Below are 22,774 nucleotides of genomic sequence, written 5' to 3'. Positions count from 1 at the left end.
CAGTTTGTGTTTGTAGAAGCAGCCTGTCCTTACTTGCTATTCCTAGTATTATTGGTTTCTAAAAAGTATTGGTGGTTTTTGAAAGCCTAGTTAGAATAGCAAGGCAGAATTCCATTTACGATAATAGAACAGCAGAATTGCAGTAAAGCCCAGAAAATTGTGTTTTTACAAGAGCATTAAATATGTAGAATTCAGAATTCAGTATTTTTTTCATTAGTTTCTGTCATTAACGAACACATGCATATATATATATATATAGTATACGTGTGAATAGAATAACGGAAGTATTATGGAGTAATTGATGTAGCTTCTGTTTTCTTGGAACTTAAAATATAAGGTTGACATGGATACCCATAATTAAGGTGTGCAGCAAGTAAATACACACATGCACACATACTATTCACTTAAGATTCAGATCAGGAAGCAAACAGTAAAGTAAAAGCTAAGGTATCGGGCTTCATACTGATTCCCGGGTTGAGGAGAGTGCTCCTTCTTGAGCCAAGCTTACTTGTCACATCCAGGAAAAAATAAACCTTTGGCTTATACTACTCTTCCCTTCTAAATGTAATACTTGAAAGCCTGATTGATAGGAGTGGAAATTCAGATTTGCTATAATTTCAATTATCTGCCTAAAGCCAACAATTACCGCTTTGTGTTCCTTATCGCCCGGAACCTGGCTGTCTAGGATGCTGCCTATCAGAGGATAATCCTTGTTTTAAATGGACTAGAAATAAAAAAACACAAGCTACCAGTCATGTAGTTCCTTTTGTCCAATGGGTGGCAAGGTCACCTGTGCAAGAAAGAGATCCCTGTTTGGTTTAAGGGGAATTCTACTTTGGAAATGGCCTGTGGGTTCTTTTTTGGGAGGCTGGAGATCATGCTGTAAGGTCCAGGGAAAAGGAGAGAGTGAGAGAGTGCAGATGAGCATGTAGAAGAAATGAAAAAAAAAAAAAATCTGAAGTTGCACTAACATTTGGGCAAATATTTGTAAAATGATGTTGCATTTAATATTACCACTGGAATTTTTTTTCCTCTAGATTATCAGCACAGTTCATTTACTTCAAATCATAGCAATTAAGCCTTCTTCTAAATTTGTAAGTGCCCAATTTTTTTTTGTGTTCGGCACTTACTGAGCACTTACTGTGTAGGACGCACTGCTATGTAAGTTTTGTGTAGCAACAACTTTAGGGCAAATTTTGTTTCAAACATTTTTTATTATGAAATTCTTAAACTGGGGAAGCATTTTTTTGTTTTAATGAAGCCTCATTTGACTCATTTTGTTGGTTTGAGTTCCCGTGTTAACAAATTGATAGTCACCGAATGACAATTTATCTCCTCCCTCTTCGGCTGTATTTTAATATGAACTTTACTTGTAAAAAATGTTTCTATGAAAAACACTTTAAAAAGTAGATGATGATATAAATGAATACGTTTGTTACCAAATGAACCAAGTAGAAATGACAGGGTGCTTGAATTTCCTGACTAGCAAATTGGGGAAGGATAACCCAATCTCCCAGAGGTTGGCATGTTCTGCTGTTCACTAATAAATGCCTGTTTAGTGTCTCTGTAACGGAGGAAAAGGGACGCAGTCGGTCTCTCAAAGTACCGGAAGCGCCTTACTTTCCAAGCACAGTTTTTAGGATATTTTGTGGGTATGACTTTTTTGGGGTGGGTACTCGTGTTTTACAGGGCAGCCCTGTCAAGTGAGTGGGTTTGCAGAAGCTGTGAAACGGTCAAAACAAGTTCAACAGCCACCTTTATTTACAGCCGCGGGACTAGGCATTAGCTGTCTTCCAGGAAGAAAATCGGACTCATGGCTCTTTTCCCGAGTGGGGACAATTACAGACTCTGCCTCCGCAGAGCGTGAAATGTGCCTCTTCCTGCCCGGGGGCCCAGTGCGGGCCGCGGGTCTCGGGGCCACTTCCAGCCTCAGGTGTCCCCCGGCCGCGGGCGTCCGGGACTTCCTGTCTGGGCGCGGGGCGGAAGGATCGCGTTGCCAGCCGAGGCGGCCGCCGCCGCCGCCCCTGCCGTTAGGTGGTGGGGTTTCTCAGCCCGGCGGCGGGAGGCGGGCCGGCCTCGGCTTCCTGTCGGAGGACGCGCAAGGATCTGGGCGTCTGAGAGTGTGCGAGTGCGTGAGTGTGTGTCGGCCGCACGGCGTGTCTTGGGCTGTGGGTTCCGCCTCCTCCCCTGCCGCCGCTGCTCACGGTGTAAGTCAATGTGAAGCAGCAGCTCCAGCCCCGGGATAAACATGGCGACGTCTCTGCATGAGGGACCCACGAACCAGCTGGATCTGCTCATCCGGGCTGGTAAGGGCAGGGGAACTTTTCTCCCGTGCACCCGTGCAGCAGGAGAGGGGTGCACAGAAGGCGGGGTGACTCCCCTGTGGCGGTCAGTGCCGCGGGTACAGTGTGCACCTCAGCCACTGGGGCGGCCGGGGGAAAGGGGGGTAGTGAATGAAGTAATGGAGGCGACGAATCAGGAAGTGATCACCTTGGAGAGTAACCTGCCTCGAATCCGGCGCCGTCGCTTCAGGGTGGGTTCGGCGGGCGCCGGCGGCAGCTGTCGGGCAGAGCGCCGGCAGCGGGTGCCGGGGAGCCGGGCCGCGGTGAAGTTGGGGACTCGGGGGCGGACGAGTTGTGCGCTTCGCCGCAGTTGCCGAGGAACCAGGAAGTGAGTGAGGCTGTTGTCTGTGGGCTGCGCCTGCCACGCTGTCTGGCCGGAGAGGCCGCTGCTGCCCGCGGCCGGGGGCGGAGGGCTCCGCCGGCGGACGCTCGCCGCCCCCGCCCCGTTCTCCTCGAGCTCGGTCCCCAGACCCACGACTTCCGCATGGACGAGGCAGCCCGGGCCTTGTCCGGTGGACCGCTACCCGCCAAAAAAAAAAAAAAAAAAAAAAGCCGTGACCCTCCCTCGCATCCCCACCTTGTGTAATCTCAGGAGTAACGGTTCTGGAAAGGGTCACTGAATGCGGGGTGGCCCGGGCTGCCGTTTCTTTTGGCGGCCCTCCTCCCTTTCCTCATTTCCTGGGTGGCTGTGAAGAAGTAGGTTTATGCCCCTTCCCTCGTGGGTTTTTTTTTCTTTTTTTTTTACGGGGGAAGAACAGGAAGGACACGGAATATCTTGTGTACTCCTGACCCGGAGCATTGGGATGTCAGAGCAGAAGGTTTATTTTTGTAAACACTGAGTGAATGTGAAGGAGTGGGGCGGCGGGAGGGAGTCTTGGCCCCAGGGAAGTCTCAGCACGGAATTGCCCCCTTTTCCCCTCCCCCCCAAACCTCCCACCATAGCGGAAGCGCTTCGGAGAGGACAGAACGACCGGGATTGACAGGCCTCTGGTTCCAATCTGCTCGCTGAAACGTTCCAAATGAGAACGTTGATTTCTGGGGGCGGGACTCCGGGTGCGCGCTGGGCCAATGAAGATTGGGCGGGAGTGGAGCTGACAATGTACGCATGGAATTGGAGGGAAGAGGAGTGTAAACACGGAAGTGGCCGCGGGGGTGGGGGATGTGCAGCGCCACTGCTGCAGCGGAAGGGCACGGACTTAAGTTACATAGAAAAAGCAGCTTTACTTAATAGACAACGCTGTCCGGGTCCGGAATCGATGCAGCAGTGCTTGCATCCTATTTACTTACTGGAATAATAAACATGCATGTTCCTTTTCCCTCCTCTGTTTCATACCGCCATCGATGGGAATTGGAAGATGGGAAATAGTCACCGAAAAGTAATGCTGTAAAAGGTCTTGCCCTCTGTTTTCCATCCATTGTTTTTAGGTAGAGAACGTGAAATTAAGTTTGGTTGGTGGAACTCTTTGATTCTTTTTCGATGGGGGGGGGATCATGAACACGTGTGTCTAAATTTAACAGAACTTTCAAGTTGAAATAAAGTCTAGAGTACTAAAACCATGTGTATTATGTAACATAATGAGTGACCAACCTTTATTCTATAAAACGTAATACTAAACGTTTCAAAGCTCTCCAAGAACAATCAGTTTACTGAGTAGCGATTGAAACGCATTTGACAGTTACTTTTTGATCGAAGGAAGAACTTAACTATTAGTGAAAGAGTCAGCGTATGAGAAGAACTTGTTTTTTTGTGTATGCTCAGCCCACTAATAGCACAATATGAATTAAGGGTATTTTTGGCTTTATATGATTGATTGGGTCAGTGATATCTCTGGGAGTGATAAACATTACATTTCAAGAAATATTTCCAGTGGTTTTGAACCTACCAAAAGAACCTTAGAATAACCTTTGCATTTTGAATTTTGAAAAATATTGTAACGGTAGAGGGCTTAATTTCGCTGATGGAGGGTGTCATAAGCCTTTGGAAGTATTGGTGAAACTGAATGTGACCTGCAGATATTTTGCTTGGAGTAGATACATGTCAGTCCACAGTTTGAAAATACAAAATCATCTCCCTTTGTTAAGGTCTTTTTTTTTTTTTAAGTTAAATGCTGACTTCCAGCCCTACTGCATTTCTTTAGTGTATACATACCTTACAGTTGAAGTCTGCTTCATGATTTTAATGTTCTCTAAAGAATATGCTTTACATATAATTGTTTTCAAGTTATTTCCTCAATCATGTTCGTGTAATCTGAAGCTCTTTTACAAGCCCTATTTTAGAAGGAAACTTGATACAGGTTTGCTGATTTACCCAAGGCTTATTCAAGTGAGTTAAAGTTGGGGAGGGAAGGTGGCTCAGAAAGTGAAGAACCATGGATCTAAATTTTTATTGCTGCTAGTTTGCAGTGACAGTGAGAGAGTAGTTTGTAATGATTGTATTTGTAAAATGGACACAATGATAGCTTTTAACTCCCTTAAGGGAAGTTGTCAGTTACTATACATAATTCCTTCTCAAAGATTTTACAATGTAATTGAAGACACAGGTGAAAACTTGTATTATACATAAACATATAAATGTTAATATGCAGTGGTTGCTATAATGGGTTGATGTTTAGTGTAGAATGACTGTTAAAAGTTTATCTCTTCCATGAGTTTTCCTTATTAAGTTGAATATTGTTAGCATAACTTTTTTGTAAGCAAGTAATAAAGTACTTAGTATTCACACTACTATTGTTATTTGTTAAGGTACTGGAGGATATATTTTGCTTTTATTTTCCTCCTTTAGAGGCTTAAATATCAACTTTAGCTATCAGCTTAAAATTTAGTTATAAACATTTATTTATACTGTTAGAGGAGTTTGACTAAAGAATGAAATAAATAAGCTTAGAGTTATTAAAAATAACTTTTAGCTTTGGCCGGCTAGCTCAGTTGGTTTGAGCATCATTCTGATACACCAAGGTTGCAGGTTTGATCCTGTGTCAGGGCACAAACAAGAAACAGCCAATTGCATAAATGGGTGGAACAGCAAAGCATTGTCTTTGTGTCTCTCTGTCTCTCAAATGGATAATTTAAAAATAAAATAAACAATATAAATCACTCAGTATACAAAATATTTTTGTAGTGAAGACTTGACATACTTTATAAAACTTTCACTGGCAGCAAGGTAACATGAGAAAGAGCCTTAACTCTGAAGTCAGGAGATGAGGACCTCCATCTAGCTGTTACTAAACTATCTCTGTACTAGTGACTGAACTTCTTTAAGGCTTCATTAGGATTGATTGGGTGACCTCTAATAACATTTTAAGTTCTAAAATTTTAAGTGAGAAATATTTAATGGCAGGTGAAGGATTCTCTCTTTCTTGGATTTCTTTACATCATGTAAATGAATATAAAGTTTCTTTTAGCTAGTCTTTGTGCTAAATTGGAACTTGAATATGACTATGATATAGTCTATTTAACTATTTAGGCTTATTTCTAGTGTTATATACTTATTTCTAGTGTTACATATAGTGTATTATAAGAAAAATGGATGCCTGTAAGGGAAAAAAACAAATGTTACTTTCTTAGTGTTTACGTAGAAATATAGAGTATTATGATCTGGATTTTCTGGAAATTTTTCAGTTTAAAATATTCTGCTTTATTTTCAAGCATATTTTCCTTTCTTTTTGAGAATTTGAGAATTGAGAAATAGGATCCCTAGAAGCTTTGTTCTACTTTAAGGCAGTTGCTTAATGAAAGGGGAAATTTTTTCCCCTGGAAATTTAGCCTTAGTATTTTCACTGACAAAAGTTGTCCAGTTTGTCGAAGTTCATCATGAAATTTGAATGCAAAAATCTTATTTCTAATTTACTATTTATTGGAATATCTAATATAAAAAAATCAATCCTGAAAAGATCACCAATTTGGAAAAAGTTAAGCAGGATGTAAAAAGATGAAACATATTTAAAAAATATTTATTTTTAGAGAGAGGGAAAGGAAGGAAGAGAGGGAGAGAAACATTGATGTGTGAGAGATACATCAGTTAGTTGCTTCTTCTTGCACACCCCCTTCTGGGGACCTGGGTAGCAACCCAGGCATGTGCCCTGACCTTCGGTTCACAGACTGGCACTCAATCCACTCAGCCACACCAGTCGGGGCAAAACATGTTTAAATAAAGCTGAGAGAATGTCATTACCTTTTAAATTTTTTTTCTTGAAAATATGGTTAAGAAATTACTCTTCAGAATTCAGTGAAACATAGTACTAAAATTCATGTAAAAACTGAGTTAAAGTTCAGAATTCATGGACGCATGGTATTAAAATTCATATAAAAATCGAGTTAAAGAGTAGTATCAGTGTAATCAGTGAGGATAATTCAACATAAAATAATTTCCTTCAGAAACAAATTTGATTGGTTGGAGAGAGGCAGGCATGAGAGTGTTCTTGATAATTAAACTCCTATTAACTATTGGGTAAATATTTAAAAGGATGCAGTGAAATATTTATGAAAAAATAAAAAATATCTTTTGTGTATAAATGCACAAATACTGTTGTGCTTATGGAAATGTAATAATAATTTTTCATTTTATACATTGATGTTTATGTTTAGATGCTAAAACTTAACAGAAACATAAGGTTAGAATTTGGGTGTTTATTAATCATATCTGATACAAAATTACAGATGAACTTATACAAAACTAAAATTTCTGTTTTGGGGATTCTGGAAGTCTGTGAAGTCAAAATTGCTCTCATAATAATATTAGCACATTATTTTCCTTTTCACTTGGAGAAGTGTTCAGAGGAGTTTTCTGGAGGCTATTAGAACAGATTGAATTAAGAAGCAAATGGGAGAGTCCAGCTGTTATCTACCATGTAGTTAGAAGATTTGCAGAAGTGTAAACAAAGCTAATCACTAATTTTTTTATTTTAGAAAGGTACTTTGAATAAACAATGTTAATTGCATTTACAAGTATTGGGTTTATTAAATGAGTTAGTAAACATTTTAAAGTTTTCTTAGATTCAATCTCAAATAGGACGAAGGTTGCATAGGTTTGTACAAGCAAAATCTCTGCGGTCCTCAATAATTTGGGTGGAAAGGGGTCCTTTTATTAAAAAGGTTTGAAAATACCTGAAATACAGTTTTATTTAGTCATCACTTTTCAGTACTGTGGCCATTAGCCACATGACCTATTTATTACATGAAATGTGGCCGAGAAACTAAATTTTTATTTTAAAAAATTTTATTTACCTGTAAAACCTGAAGCAGTGGAAAACCTCATGTCCAATTACATATTGGACATAAATTTTGTCATTTACATACTAAATGACAAAAGTATTAATTTAATCTTTTGCTTTTTTAATGCGGCTACTGGAAATTTTAAAATGATCTAGTTCATGTTATATTTTTATCAGACAGCTCTACTTTATAAAGTAATCTTTTTCTTTTTCCCCTTTAAACCTTATAGCCCAACTATATTGATTAGAAAGTCAGAAGGGAACAGGTAAAGGCTGAGTGTCCCAGATTTTTCACCTTTCCCTTCTTTTCATTGCATTTGTTTGTATTCTTCACTCACCTGGTAGGTTGTATAGCCTTGGGCCATCAGAGGATAAGCTGTAGTGCGTCAGGTGTGGTACTTTAGTGATGACCTTGTAATGCTAGTTTATGGTCTTGCTTGGAGAGGAATGCCACTCTGATTTAATGAAGTGTTTTCTAATTTTTTCCCATTGCTCTCAAATTAAATTGCTGTTATTTTTTACTTTTGACTTTAAGAACATTGTTGTGAGCTAGATCCATTGCCAGCATTCTCTTCTGCAAAGCTGAGAGGTATGTCTCTTGTCAGACTTAATTACCAAGTTTGGTATTTAGCAACAGCTGTTGAGTGAGTCTGGAATAGTGTACCATACAAACACCAGTTGATTAGAAAGCTAGAAACAGAACAAGACGACTCTCACCAAGAGTAAAGGAAGGCATACGCAAATTTAATGCCACTGTATTTTAAAATAAAATAGTTTTGAAATTTATTTGATACATTTATTTCTTCAAGAAGTATTAACCAGCAACACCAACTATTAGTGTTAACTAGAAAATACCTCGCAGATTAACTTTCGGGTCATTGTTTCTTTTTTAAAAATGAGTTGCTTATTATTTCCTCCCATATTTTTCATATACACCATTAAGTCAGGTTTTAAGTTAGAAAAAAGGAATTTTTAGCCCTTGCTTATATAATAGATTGCTTACTTCAATTGTACAACATTGGTTTTTTTTTTAAGACTTTATTTACTTATTTTCAGAGAGAGAGGGGAAGAGGGAGAGAAATAGCACTGTGTGGTTGCCTCTCTTGCAACCCCCACTGGGGACCTGGCCCTCAGCCCAGGCATGTGCCTTGATTGGGAATCGAACCCGTGACTCTTTGGTTTGCAGGCCTGCACTCAATCCATTGAGCCACACCAGCTGGGGCTGATTATACAGCGTTGTAAAAATTCATGTTTATCCTTAAGAGTTGTGCAAAATTTTTAAATTATGTTTGAGTTGGTGGTCAGCAAGTAGTATAAAGTTTTTTTAAATTACAGAAACTTGAAGAGGAGAAATATTTCTTAAATTTCTGTTATCAAAAATGACATGTCAACTTATGTCAGTGAAAGACAAGTAAAAAGATAGTGCTCACTTTTATAAAATGGGTGAAATAGTTTTGGAAATTGTCATGAGGCATTATTGTAAACTAATCTAAGTGAGTTCTTAGGTGTTCTTTTTTTAGGATGTGCTTAGGGTTATTTGGCAAATAAAAATGATTAAATAAAACCAATAAGCATCAAAAAAAGAAATCAGTGCTCTTAATAAGCTGTTAGCTTACAGAGTAACTTTAATTAATTTTGCACTTTTATTTAGCTTTCAAATATTTTACTTCCATTAATGCTTTGACATTTTCTGAACTATCAGCATAAGCTTTGTGAGGCCAGCAATCTGGTCATGTGTGTATCTCAGGTTTGTAGCATAGTGTCTGGCACGTGGTGAATGCTCAACTATTTGTTGACTGCACATAGAGTGTTAGATCTTCTGATTGGTACTTCATAGAAAAGGTATGCATTTTCTTTATTCTCATTCTAAACTTAAAGCATAAATAAGGAACGTTTCTTCTTAAGTTTGTATACCTTTTATTTGTTTTAATCTGTAATATGAAATATTTCTGGGGAATAATGTAATAAATAATATGTCGAGGTCAGGAATATGAGCTAGAAAATAATTTCTACTCACATAACTAATATGAAATTAATGCTGCCTCAAACTACGTAGGAACTCAGGTAGCATAATATATAACATCTAGGCAAATTTCATTTTGCTTAAAATTTAAGTATCTGGTGAAATTCTGTTGCTATATAATCAAATATTTGAAGCTGTGATTTTAATGCAGTAGTTTTTAGGTTTTGTCTTAATACAATTACATAAGGAATTAGTTTATCCAGGATGGTTTATAAATAGCACCTAAGACAACAGCTAAATTGCAACACAAGCGTACTTTAAAGAGAATGAAGTTCCTAGCATGAATTTTCAAAACCTGAGAATTTGCTTACCAGGGTTCTTTATTGTATGTGAGTATTTATAGGGAGGTACTTTGAAAAAAATACTTGAATTGTAATGTATTTTATTCTTACTAATAATTAAGTTTCTTAAAGTTGAGCTGGAAGCACTGATTGAATCCTTTGCTTCAGTGAAGCTGCAGATAAGAGTAAGCAGGGTCACCTAAAGATAGATTTACTTAGAGGTTTGGCTGCCTCTCTGGAACCGTTTAGCTTTGAGCAGATTTCCATAAATGGAAAGAGCAACTGGAGAGACCAGTACCTTGCTTGAGAGTGTGGATGATGTGCAACAGGTGGTGAAAGAGTCACTGGATTTTTTTTTTAAATAAATGCTCTCCAAATGACTGATATTTAAGGCTGAGCCTTTATCATTTGGGGAATTTTGAGACTAAATGAAATTTTTTTCAATTAAAAGTTTCCTGGGAACAGTCTTTAGTGTGTAGAACTTGTGAATTTGTAATAGGATTTTAGAGAATTCATATAAATACATACTATTAGTTTTAGAGAACATCTTGAGGAAAATATGTTAAATTAGAAACTTGTGTACCCATGTTTCAGAACCTTTTACCAAGTAAAACATTGACTATTTTAAGTCAGGATGTGAAATTATTATTTCATTAAGATAATACATCTGTGTTTGAATTGCCTGTTTTTTTCTGTAAGGTTGGTGAGTTCAATACATAAAAGACACACTTGCATGTGTGTCTATATGAAAAGTCTGTGTTAGGAACTATAACTGATATAAAGCCGAATTAATGTATAACTTCTCTGATATCAAAGACTTTATAATCTTACCAGAGTGGTAAGAAATTATCACTGCTTACTGAATTCTTATCTGTGTTTTTTTATGGGAGTCTCCTCACTTAATTCTCACAACTTGTGTAAGGAATCAGTACACAAGGAGTACTGATACGTGACAGAGGAAACCCAGCCTTACAAGAAACTAAATTGCTGGCCCAGGGTAGCAGAAATAAATGATAGGGGGCAGGGACTAGAACACACGCTCTCGGACCTGGAAGCCCAACCACTGCTGCCCACTTTACTGCCTCACAGGTACTTTGTTAATCAGCAGAGCATAGGCCAAGTGCTAGGAGAGAATTACAGGAGGCAGTACAATTAAAAAAAATCCCATAAAACCTCTAAGGATTTCTTTGATAAAACCCAGCAAAGTCTAGTGAGGTCATGAAGGAGACAAAGCAAGGTTATTGTGAAGAACCTTCCAGAATGCTTTGGTGCTGCAACTAATGCACTCACCAAGGAGGTTTTGTAGGGATTTGAACTGATTTGTTAAATTAACTTAGAAACATGTTTCTGATCAATTCTGTATGTATCACCCCTAATTTCAGTAACAGTATATTAAAATACATAATTGACCTTTATTATAGGATTGTTAATCCACAACCATCTTTTTTTTTTTTTTTTTGCCTAGGTTAGTTTTGGCCTATAATTGATTAAAATTTCAGTTTTTCTTTGTTGTCCTTTGGATGAGTTCAGAAATTTCTCAGTAATTTCTAGTTAATCTTGATAGTTGCTTTATAACTGGCATTCATTTTACAAAATGAGGATACTAGGTTTTTTTGGTGTTTAAAGTATTTCTGTAAGTAGTTTATATAGAACAATATGTATCAATGACTTAGAGTTATGCACATGATAGTTAATTTATATTTATGTTGTCTGTAGCAGTGCGTTTAAATTTTGTAATGTGTTCAGTGCGTTTTTAATTGAGTAGAACTTATTTCCCCCCCAGTGGAAGCATCAGTTCATAGCAGTAATGCACACTGTACAGATAAGACAATTGAAGCTGCTGAAGCCCTGCTTCATATGGAATCTCCTACCTGCCTGAGGGATTCAAGAAGTCCTGGTATGTGAACTGCCCTTTCTTTTTTTATTTTTTAAGATTTTATTTATTTATCTTTAGAAGGGAAGGGAAGGAGAGAGGGAGGGAAATACCAATGTATGGTTGCCTCTTGTGTGTCCCCTGGTGGGAAATGGCCTGCAACCCAGGCATGTGCCCTGATTGGAAATTGAATCACAATCCTTTGGTTCACAGGCTCAATCCACTGAGCTATACCAGCCAGGGCTGCCCTTTCCCAGTAAACATGTCACGCAACTTTATGTATCTAGAATGAAATTTTTTTAAAAGAGGGGAAGGGAGGGAGAAAGAAAGGGAAAGAAATATCAATCAGTTGCCTCTCTCACCCCCCCAACCAGGGATCTGGCCTGCAACCCAGACATGTGCCCAGGTTAGGGGTTGAACCGGTGGCCCTTTGCTTTGCAGGATGCCACCCAACCAACTGAGCCACTCTGGCCAGGGCCACTTTCAATTCTGTATTCAGTGATAAACAGGCAGTGACTCCAGGGAATCCGTCCGTTGTAGAGGGAAGAGGTAGCTTCCCCTGTTTCCTCACACTCCCTTCAGGCCGAGAGTTTTCCTTTTCTTTTGGTCCCTTTTTTTCCTTTAAGACTGCCTTTGAGAGTTATGTTGTCCTGATTTTAACATTCAGATAATTATTTTATTGTAAGTTTGGACCTTCTTACAGGGTTTTACAAGAGATACTAAGCAACTAGAGTTTTAAAGTAGAATAGGAATCTTAAGTACTCACAGTTGGAGAAGAAAATTAGGATATGTGTTAGTCTATGAGAGTTGTGCTAACTATTTAATTGAAATAGAAATGTCTTTTCCTGATTATTTATATACTTTGGAAGGAAGCCAGAGCAACATTATTATATATAATGCAGTACCAAGTACCAATCTGTATGTACTGTTTTAGTGACCCAAATCCAGGACTGTTCATTAAGTAAAATTTTAAATATTGAAAGGTGATATTCATTGGGCTGTGATGAGCAGATTTTCCTTTTAGTCATATAATTACCAAGAGAATAATGATGGGTATGTGGAAGGAAAGTAATTATTAATGAACTCACTATTCTTTTATTTTCAAATATTTTTCCAGTTGTCAAAATAAGTCTTGTATAGTGAACTTGAAAATAACAGTGGGGGGAAAAGTAAGTTTATAGTTGTATGTGAAACACAGAGTTTATTATTGTAATATTTTCCATATGAACAACTGTAAACCCACTTTTGCCCTTCCCTGTGTATAAAAGTTACTATTTTTATACACAGAGGGTTACTACTCATCCCTCCCTGACTCAGAGGATTAACATTTCCTTCAAGTTGATTTTTCTTACATTTTGATTCCTTACATACTTCCTTAGATCATATTGCTAACTTCAAGTTTTTGTCCTGCTTTGGTGAATGCTTAATTAACATCTCTACTAAAAATCGAATTTTCCACTACAAGAAGCATTTAATGGGGGCGGGAAATTTTAATTTTTCAACTTTTTTTTTATAGTGGAAGTGTTTGTCCCTCCTTGTGTATCAACTCCAGAATTTATCCATGCTGCTATGAGGCCGGACGTCATAACAGAGACTGTGGTGGAGGTGTCAACCGAGGAGTCTGAACCAATGGACACCTCTCCTGTCCCCACGTCACCGGACAGCCATGAACCGACGAAAAAGAAAAAAGGTGGAGTATGGTTGTAAATTTCTGGGAAAGTGGTGACATTTTTTCTGATATTGTTTTCCTTATCAAGGGATGTAGGAAATACATGCTGTAGATTTATGATTGATGTTACCATAACTAGATATTTTCAAAGAATCAACAAGTTAAAATTTTAATTTTGTATTTTAACATACTCATACTGTTTTAAAAGAGTTAGTGTTTTTAAACCCTAAAAGCAGTTGCCTGAAATGAGATTATAACAGGTGTTAGACACAGAAGGAAAAAGGGGGATTCACTGCACATTTGTATACTTTTTGACCCTTTTAGGTACTTGGTTACTTTTTAAAAGAAATTTAATCTTTTCTCTATTTCTCATAATCTTACTTTCTACTCTTTTGTGGGGATTAAAAAATAAAAGTTCAATTTCCCTTTGCACACCTTCTTTTAAATTCTAAGATTGCCAATAGGAACTTACAAGTGAAATAAATTCACCAGGGTGTAAAGAGTGTGTCAACTGAGTCGACTCCTGCTGAGACTCCCACCTGATCTGGTAGGTAGGTGGGGCACAGGCTCCCGCACATCCCGGACATCCGGGGATGGGCAGCAAGTGGGGTCATCCTGTTTGAGTACAAGGTAAAACTTGAAAGAAACAACATACTATATAAGTGGGTACTCATTAATTCCTCTTTCTTCACATTTTAGAATGGAAAAAAATCAAAAGCAAAAATAAAGGAAAACACTAAAAATAATGGTGTTTTTCTTTTCAGTTATTAGAAGTGTTTTAGATTGCTGTAATATTCACAGGTATGTGCTTACTACTGTTAGGGATACAGTGAAGAATAAGATGGTGCCTTCCTTCATATAATAAATAAAGATAACTGTATCTTGAGAGAGGTATGATGAGAGAATTTAGAAGGAAGAATCACTTCCTGCTATAAATGTTTAAAAGCAAAAGACATACATATGAATAGCCCACTGCCCATTGTAACCTTTGACTGGTTCTATCCACTGGAAGCTATGACAAAGTACTTAAGAAATTTGTAGGTTTTATTTCCCCTAGGGGCCATACTAATCTCTGTATTGTTCTTGTGCTGCCAAAGTGAGCACAAGAAATTTTTAGATTAAAAAAAATGAGTCATATGTTAATGCTTATTTTTAATTGTTTAAAAACAATTTAAAAATTAAAAAAAGGAAGAAGATGGAAAAGGCCATGAAAAGCTGCGATTATTTAGGGAACCAAGACCTCTGGATAAACAGGTTGATACATGGAGTTAACCTATGTGTTTTGACATAAACCAGGACATAATTTGCCAATTCAGTACTGATTTTAGATTTTTAAAAATAGATGGCTTGAATGACCATTTAAAAAATTACATACAAGATTCTTTATTTGTGGTCAAGTACAATTGAGATGTACAGTTGAGTCGGTTATTTAATAGCATGGCCTTTTGTATTTATAGACCTTTTAATATACTAATGTGTGTTTTGAGTTTCTAAGTTAAGATAGCTTGCAGTATTCTAAAAGTTTATATGACTGTAGAACCCTTTTCCCTACTGATAAATTGTTTCTCAAGAATATCATTTGAAAAATACTGCTTTTATAAGAAAATAAATTAAGTCTTTTTGGGCTAACCTTTCCATTAAGGGAGGGGCTTTTGTGCTTGAATTTAGGAGACGGTATGATGATAATATTATTACTGGTTGGTTTGTACATATATTATTTAAATTGAGAAATTAAGCTCTATTTTAATGAGGAGGCCAGTGAATTTTGTTTTAATTTTGGGAAAGCATACTTATCGACTAGAATTATCATAATGAAATCCTAGAATGTAGTAGCTGTTCATTTTTTAAATATAAATTAAGATACTTTAACTTAGTTCTTTATTTGGATGGAAATAGTCCTTGCTGATGAAGAGGAGAGTGACATCACAAATCCCAGGTGTATGGCAGTTACCAAATCTCTAATAATACACAGGCAGATTTCAGAGATACTGCAGGTTCAGTTCCAGACCACTGCAGCAAAGCCAGTATTGCAGTGAAATTAGTCACATGAATTTTTTGTTCTCAGTGCACATAAGTTATGTTTATACTATTGTGTGCAGTAAACAGCATTATATCTAAAAATGGACATACCTGAATTTAAAAATATTGTTAACAATTGCTATCCATCAGATTCTGAGCCTTCAGCAAGGTAGAATCTTCTTGCTGGTGGAGGGTCTTGCCAAGATGCTAACTGCTGCTGCCTGATCAAGGTGGTGGGCGCTGAAGGCTGGGGTGGCTGTGACAGTTTCTTAAACTGAGACAATTCAGTTTGCTGCATAGATTGCCCTCTTTTTTTTTTTTTTTCATTTGAACACTTAGAATGCATTGTAGGGTTATTAAATGGTCTAATTTTAATATTCTGTGTCTCAGAATAGGGAGGCCTGAGGAGAGGGAGAGAGATGGGGATCTGGTAGTTGGAGCAGTCAGAACACACAGCATTTATCAATTAAGTTCACTGGCTTATAGGGGTGCGATTCATGGTGCCCCAAAACAATTAAAATAGTAATATCAAAGATTACTGACCATAGATCATCAATACAGTAATAATGAAATGCTTGAAGTATTGTAAGAATTATCAAAATGTGACATAGAGACAAAGTGAGCAGTTGCTATGGGAAAACGGTGCCAGTAGACTAGCTCAGCTTTAAACCTGTTTGTGGTCACCCCTCGGCCTTTTGGCTGAGATCAAGTATAAACCTTCTCTTTGTAAAAAAACTTCAGTATCTGCAAAGCGCAGTAAAGCGAAGTACAATGAAACAAGGTGTGCTTGTATTTGAAAATTCTGGTTTTGCCTTCCATAGTTTTGGTCAACCCAGGTCTGAAAACATGAAAAGGAAAATTCCAGAAATAAATGATTCATAAGTTTTTAATAGCACACAATTCTTGAGTAGCGTGATGAAATCTGGAGCCTTCCACTCTGTCCAGCCTGCTATAGGAATCCTTCCTTAGTCCGGTGGCTTTATGTTGTATATGTTCACTGCCCGTTAATCACTTAGTAATTGTCTCAGTTATCAGATTGATTGTCGTAGTATCTCAGTGCTTGTGTTCAGGCCACCCTTATTTTATTTAATGGCCCCAAAGCTCAAGAGTAATGATGGTGGATATGCCAAAGAGAAGCCATTAAGTGCTTCTCTTAAATGAAAAGGTATGTATGGTATGTATGTACATGTAGGAAAAAACATAGTATATACAGGACTCAGTACTTTCCCTGGTTTCGTGCCCCCACTGCAAGTCTCGGAATGTATCCCCTGCACTACTGGATAATATACTTGAATATTCCCAGGCTCTTCCCTTAAGGCTTCCAACCACCCGCCAGCATTCATTCATCAGTGCTGGGGACTGAATGTAGTGCGTTTCAGGTTTATACCTTCTTTAGGGTGGAGAAGTACAGCTCTTGCTTTTCTGTTCATTATGGATGTAGTTTGAGAGAGTCTTCTGACAGAAGTGAGGAGAAACAAAAGTGAGAACACAAACATTTACTGGACATTAAATAATTACTTGGAAGATTTACTTACCCTTATAATGTACCTTCATGTTTGAGATGGGGACATTTTTTTTGTCATCTTTTTCGTTTCAAAAGATTTTATTTATTTATTTTTAGAGAGAGGGGAAGTGAAGGAGAAAGACAGGGAGAGAAACATCAATGTGTGGTTGCCTCTTGTATGCCCCATCCTGAGGGCCAGGCCCACAATCCAGACATGTGTCCTGACTGGGAATCTGAACAAATAACCCCTTGGTCTGCAAGCCCGTGCTCAATCCACTGAGCTACACCAGCCATGGCGAGATGGGGAAATTGAAATACTTAATGCTTAAAGTCTGGTAAATTGATTGGCTCAGAGCTGTAGTGAGTGTTTAAAATATTTCTTTACCTTTTCTCATTTGAGCTCAAAGGGCTTCACAGATTATCAGATTCTCTGCAGTAAGACTTTTAAAAAGCAATCCTATAGGACAGGAAACAAAAACGTTTATGGTAGACTCTGTTTCCATTGCCACGTTATTAGCAAATTGAGGCTCTGATCATGTGAATAATAGGTTAGTAGTACCTGACTTGCCATACATATATACATTGAGATTACTACCAGCTGCTATAACCTAAAGTTGTAGAAGTGCTTTTAGTGTTCTTAAATGAGACTTTTTATATATACTGAATATATTAGTCTGCAAATTGGTGTCTATTTTCATGAATATGTGTTATCAAAGAGTCTGCTAATCATGCTTATCGTTTTTAATGTGTGGTTTCAATGTCTTATTTTTTCAGTTGGCCGTAAACCAAAGACCCAACAATCACCAATTTCCAATGGTTCTCCTGAGTTGGGTATAAAGAAAAAACCCAGAGAAGGAAAAGGTAATTTGGGGAAGGCTATTTTGGAGACTAAATGATTTTTTTACAGTCAGGTGACATTTTTGCATTTGTCAGAAAATTACTTCTAGTGCTCCATGTGGGAGTACTGTCTTTAGTAGTACTTGTCAGAAGGGATGTGTCCCCATCACCTGGGAATTTTTCAAACTATCTGTACCCAGCCCCCACCCACTGAGATGCTGTAGCTGTAGATATACTAGGGGAGTGCAAGGGAGTGGGTGTTCATATTTGGGAAAGGTCGTAAGCGCAGTCTGATGTACGCCCTTCTTAGGGGCATTGTTCTAGAGGAGTGTGTATGTGTAACAGCACCTGCCCTCATGCACAGCCACTTGGAATTGAAAGAAGTTTACAGCTAAGACTTAGTTTTGATAACACAATTTCTTAACTGGTAGAAGCAGTGCAATAATTAAAGGCAAAGGCAAGCTGAATTTAACTTCCCACTCAACTCATGTCAGGAGTCAGAACAAAAATTTACCAGTTTTTGCTTTAGAATTTATATAATCTCATTACAAACAAAAATAGCAGCAAGCCTCTTATATTCTGTGCTCTCCTAATTTGTTGGGTAAGTTGATATCAAGTAATACTTTAATAATGGTTTGAGGTATGTTCTGGTGATGTCATTAGCAAAAAATTTATCACTTCCATGAATAACTGTTTCCAGACCAATATTCAGTACTGGGATCATTTTGGATTAATATATTCAAATTATTGCATCCTCAACAGGTGGTCTGATGTATCTAATTTTAAATAATTCAAGTGAAAAGCCTCAAGCATACCAGGAAATTTAAACACAAAAAAATCCAGTTACCATGAACTCGTTTAGAACTAATAATTCAACTTTGGACAGATTTAGGATACTTTCATTTCCTTTTTTGTCTTTAATCATTTTACATTTCTAACATCTTAGGTTTTATTTTTTAATTTATACTGAAAACTTTAAAACTTATGTAATAGTAAGTATTAGAAAGCTAAATACAGAGTAATTATACATTGTTATTACTACTTTTTAAGTAGTTCCCATAATCAGTGGTATCTCTTGTATTCAAAGGCCTTATGCTTCACAATGAAGTAAAATTGTGATGAACTATTTTCACCAATAAAATGATCTTTCTTTAAAATTTTGGCTTTCATTACAATTAAGGCAGCATGTTGTAATGTGAAGATTAAAATTATTCAAGTCACACTGGGATTAAGAATCCAGCCAATGTTTGCTCTTCTGCAGAACTGTTACCACCTGTTGAAAAGAAAATGCTGGAGGAAGAACACGAAGGGTTAGGTTCAGTAGCAGTGGCTTGGTTTGAAAGCCCTCCCACCCTTGGAGGTTCTTTTCATGGGGTCTGTAACGTGGATCTGCATTTGAGGATAGTAAAGGGATTGTGAGTAGGAGCCCAGAGGTGACCTGGTGGTTCAGTGGTGGCCATATGTGTTCTACTCTTCTCAGGATTCTCTTCTATTCTTTCATTGACTTAAGAACTTTAGCACCTAGAGGCTTACAGAGGGAGTAAGAGAAGCACAGCAGCCTGTAAAGCCTGGTCTTCTCATAACCGTTGCCCACCTCCTCCTCCCACTCACCCTGTTCCAAAGGGGAAAAGAAAGTTGTGATGAGCTACTTCCTGTGGTGCTTTCTTCTTGTTGGGATTAAGTTCCCTAGTTAACCTAAGTTCCTTTTCCTATATGCCATTCTTAGCCATCTTCTAAGACTTCATGATGTCTTTTAATATACTTTCTTACTACACCTGAAATCCCAAACATTATAGTCTGTCATTCATTTGAAATTGAATTATGCATTGCCTTTTGGTGTATCTCACATGGTTTACTGTTACTTCTTATATTGTCACTTAACTTGTCATCTACTTTTCCCCGCCCTCCCCCTAATCCCCCAAATCCCCCAAATTATACATTTCTTGAGTCAGGGACCAGTTTTTTTTTTTTTCTTTTTTTATATTTTAATTGTTGTTCGAGTACAGTTTTCTGCCTTTTACTCCCAGGGACCAATTTTTAAATGCTTCTCAGTATCTCCTACTACTTTTAAGCATAGTTATGTGATGAATAAGTATTTTATTCTTCAAAAATATTTCAGTATTTTTTCATTTTCAAATTTTGTGAGTAACGTGATCAAATGTCATATGTTTCAGATTTGATGAATATTTGACTAAAGAATTGCCATATCGCTTCTGGTGTTTCTGTTTAAGGAGCTCATATTTTAAGGCTGAAGCATAAATGTCTTTTATAACTGAGCTGTTCATATATAATGAAATCCTTCTAACATATCATCTTCACTGAACTGAGTCTGATCAGTAGAAAGATTAGCAATTTTAGAAATCTCTTTGTAGAGGCAGTAGTTTTTATTGATAAAGGTGATAAGAGGAAGTTTTAAAGGGTCATGTGTAGTTTGTACTTTATAGCATATGTATCTCACAGTTCGTACTTATGGGTGGATCAAAGAAAAATATGTTTCTTACCAAAAAACTGCGAGACCACAATGCCTAAAGGTTTTGCCAATTTCACTGCATATTGCTTACCTTTTCAGTAAATTTAAAAAAGCCTTTTGATAAATTTTGATTGTAGAATTTGGGCTTATGTAATAAATATGTAGGTTTGAATAAATTTATTCAGAGTTTAAATCTGTAAATTAACAAATATGATTCTGTTTTGGGTTCACTTTGTGCTATGTATTATAGCTTTGCCTTTACTGAACTCATAATCTAGGATATGGTGATGTGAGAGGACACATTCAGGGTCTCTATTATGAGAAGGTTACATAGGATGTTATTTAAAATCCAGCAAACAAGTATATTTATGAATTTTGTTAGAATGAAAGATACTTTATTACTTGCTAGACAACACAATTTGACACTGGACAAAGATTGTTAGTAAAGTCATTCACTTAATGACATGCTTTTAGTATGTTTGTTTCACCAGTAGCAAATGAATTGATTTTTATCCAGCATAATTACATACCTGTTTTAAATTACCTATTTAATTATGTTAATGAATTTTTAATCAGTGTCTAACATTGTTTTCAAAGGAAACACAACCTATTTGTGGGAGTTTCTTTTAGATCTACTTCAAGATAAAAATACTTGTCCCCGGTATATTAAGTGGACTCAGAGAGAAAAAGGCATATTCAAACTTGTAGATTCAAAGGCTGTCTCTAAACTCTGGGGAAAGCATAAGAACAAGCCAGACATGAACTATGAAACGATGGGACGAGCTTTAAGGTAAGAGCACAAAGGAATGAGTTTTGGACACAACTCACACACCTCTTTATATTGTCAGTTGTTTAAAAAGAAGCTGTGGAAGTCTTTTATTTATTATAACTTTTAATTTGGGGGCATATTCTAGGGAGCTTCTCTTAAATTTGGAGATAGATGGGGAAAGAGGAGTTTGGCCTGGGTGTCTAAATTTTCAACATGATTGTAAAATTCATTTTTGTAGAAAATGTGCTTTTTACGTTTAGGGCTATTTCTTAATATGAAGTTAAGTTGTAGACGTTTTAAGAAAATTAAACCCAAACAAAACAGTTTCCAAATTGTTGGTTTGCTTCAGTTCTTGCAAATTTGTTTATAGAATCCTTTATAGATTTATCTTGAAATGAAAGTTTTTGTCAGTTTGTGAAACCCGCAAAATTTGTAATTAAGAGTGTTTTTAAAGGAACACATACTTTATGTGACAGTATTTCCGTATCCCACATTCATCTCTTCTAAATACTGCTTAATTTTTCCATGTAACAGATTGTTTTTATAACCTGGGTGTATCAGGGTTGAGTTTTTACCAGTATTTGTAAAATACAGTAAAATAGTCTGTTTTCAGGTTACATTACTTCCTTTAAGAAGGAACTTTTAGCTACTTTATATATATCTCAAGGTTACAGTGCCCATGGCAAAAGGTTCCAACTCCATTGCTACTTCGCATTCTCAGTCATTTGAACAATCACAGGAAGAACTCCTTATCTTACAGAAACAGTGAATGTTTCAGTTACTTACTCATTCTGCATGGTTTTGTTTTTGCTTTTTTTGTGGGGGGTAAGGTGGGGAATGTAATATACCTGATTCATTTAGTTCTGTTTTCCTTACAGGTATTATTACCAAAGGGGCATTCTTGCAAAGGTTGAAGGACAGAGGCTTGTGTATCAGTTCAAGGACATGCCCAAAAACATAGTGGTCATAGATGATGACAAGAGTGAAACCTGTAATGAAGATCTAGCAGCAGCTACTGACGAAAAATCATTAGAGCGAGTGTCACTGTCTGCAGAAAGTCTGCTGAAGGCAACCTCTGTTCGTGGTGGGAAAAACTCGTCTCCTCTGAACTGCTCCAGAGCAGAGAAGGGAGTGGCTAGAGTTGTGAACATCACTTCCCCTGGTCATGATGCTTCACCCCGGTCTCCTACTACTGCCACCTCTGTGTCAGCAACAGCAGCTCCACGGTAAGAGAGCGAGACTGGTGCTTGCATTGACTTTTCAGAAAACTCCTTGGCAAAATGATACATTTAAAAAAATATTAGCATTCTAAGAATTCACTGTTAGTTGGGACTTTGAAAAGTACCTGACATTTTATTTTGATTTATTTTTAGAGAGAGGGTAGGTAGGGAGAAAGAGAAGGAGAGAAACGTTGATGTGCGAGAGAAATGTCCATCGGTCGCTTCTTGCGTGCCACCTGGCCTGCAACCCATGCATATGCCCTGACGGGGAAATCGAACTGGCAACCTCAGTTTGTAGGACGATGCTCAATCCACTGAGCTGCACCAGTCAGGGCTGAAAAGTACCTGACATTTTAAATGTACTTTGTTGTTGTTAAAGTAGGTGATGTCTCACTTAACCTTAGTTGGTTTTTATGGTTTTATAAATGAAAATTAGTATGGGCTTTAGTTTTCTAAACATTTATTTCATGGTATTTCATACTTTAAAATGTCAGGAATTGTCAGTACATATGTGTAATTTGGGAACATTGGTTTCCACATTTCCTATTTGCACTCTT

The 22,774-nt window shown here is 37.4% G+C and overlaps 1 protein-coding gene across 5 annotated transcripts in view; it reads left to right on the top strand.

The window, feature by feature from the left end:
* ELF2 (E74 like ETS transcription factor 2) overlaps positions 1-22,774 on the top strand; it is a 63,557-nt gene that overhangs the window by 39,023 nt on the left and 1,760 nt on the right. For 2 of the 5 annotated variants that reach the window (XM_037126079.2, XM_053658306.1), the window contains 5 exons: positions 11,640-11,753; positions 13,246-13,419; positions 17,696-17,782; positions 20,826-21,018; positions 21,876-22,223. In XM_037126079.2, coding sequence (XP_036981974.1) covers positions 11,640-11,753; positions 13,246-13,419; positions 17,696-17,782; positions 20,826-21,018; positions 21,876-22,223 — 916 coding nt within the window. Of the gene's footprint in view, positions 1-2,000; positions 2,307-11,639; positions 11,754-13,245; positions 13,420-17,695; positions 17,783-20,825; positions 21,019-21,875; positions 22,224-22,774 lie in introns of those variants that run through there. The other 3 variants (XM_037126082.2, XM_037126081.2, XM_037126080.2) reach the window with 3 other exon arrangements.

Source organism: Artibeus jamaicensis, unplaced genomic scaffold (assembly GCF_021234435.1).
Source record: "Artibeus jamaicensis isolate MK-2021 breed Jamaican fruit bat unplaced genomic scaffold, CSHL_Jam_final scaffold_537, whole genome shotgun sequence".
Taxonomy (NCBI): domain Eukaryota; kingdom Metazoa; phylum Chordata; class Mammalia; order Chiroptera; family Phyllostomidae; genus Artibeus; species Artibeus jamaicensis.
The sequence above is the reverse complement of the archived record's forward strand: the minus strand, read 5'-3'. Positions and strand labels throughout refer to the sequence as shown.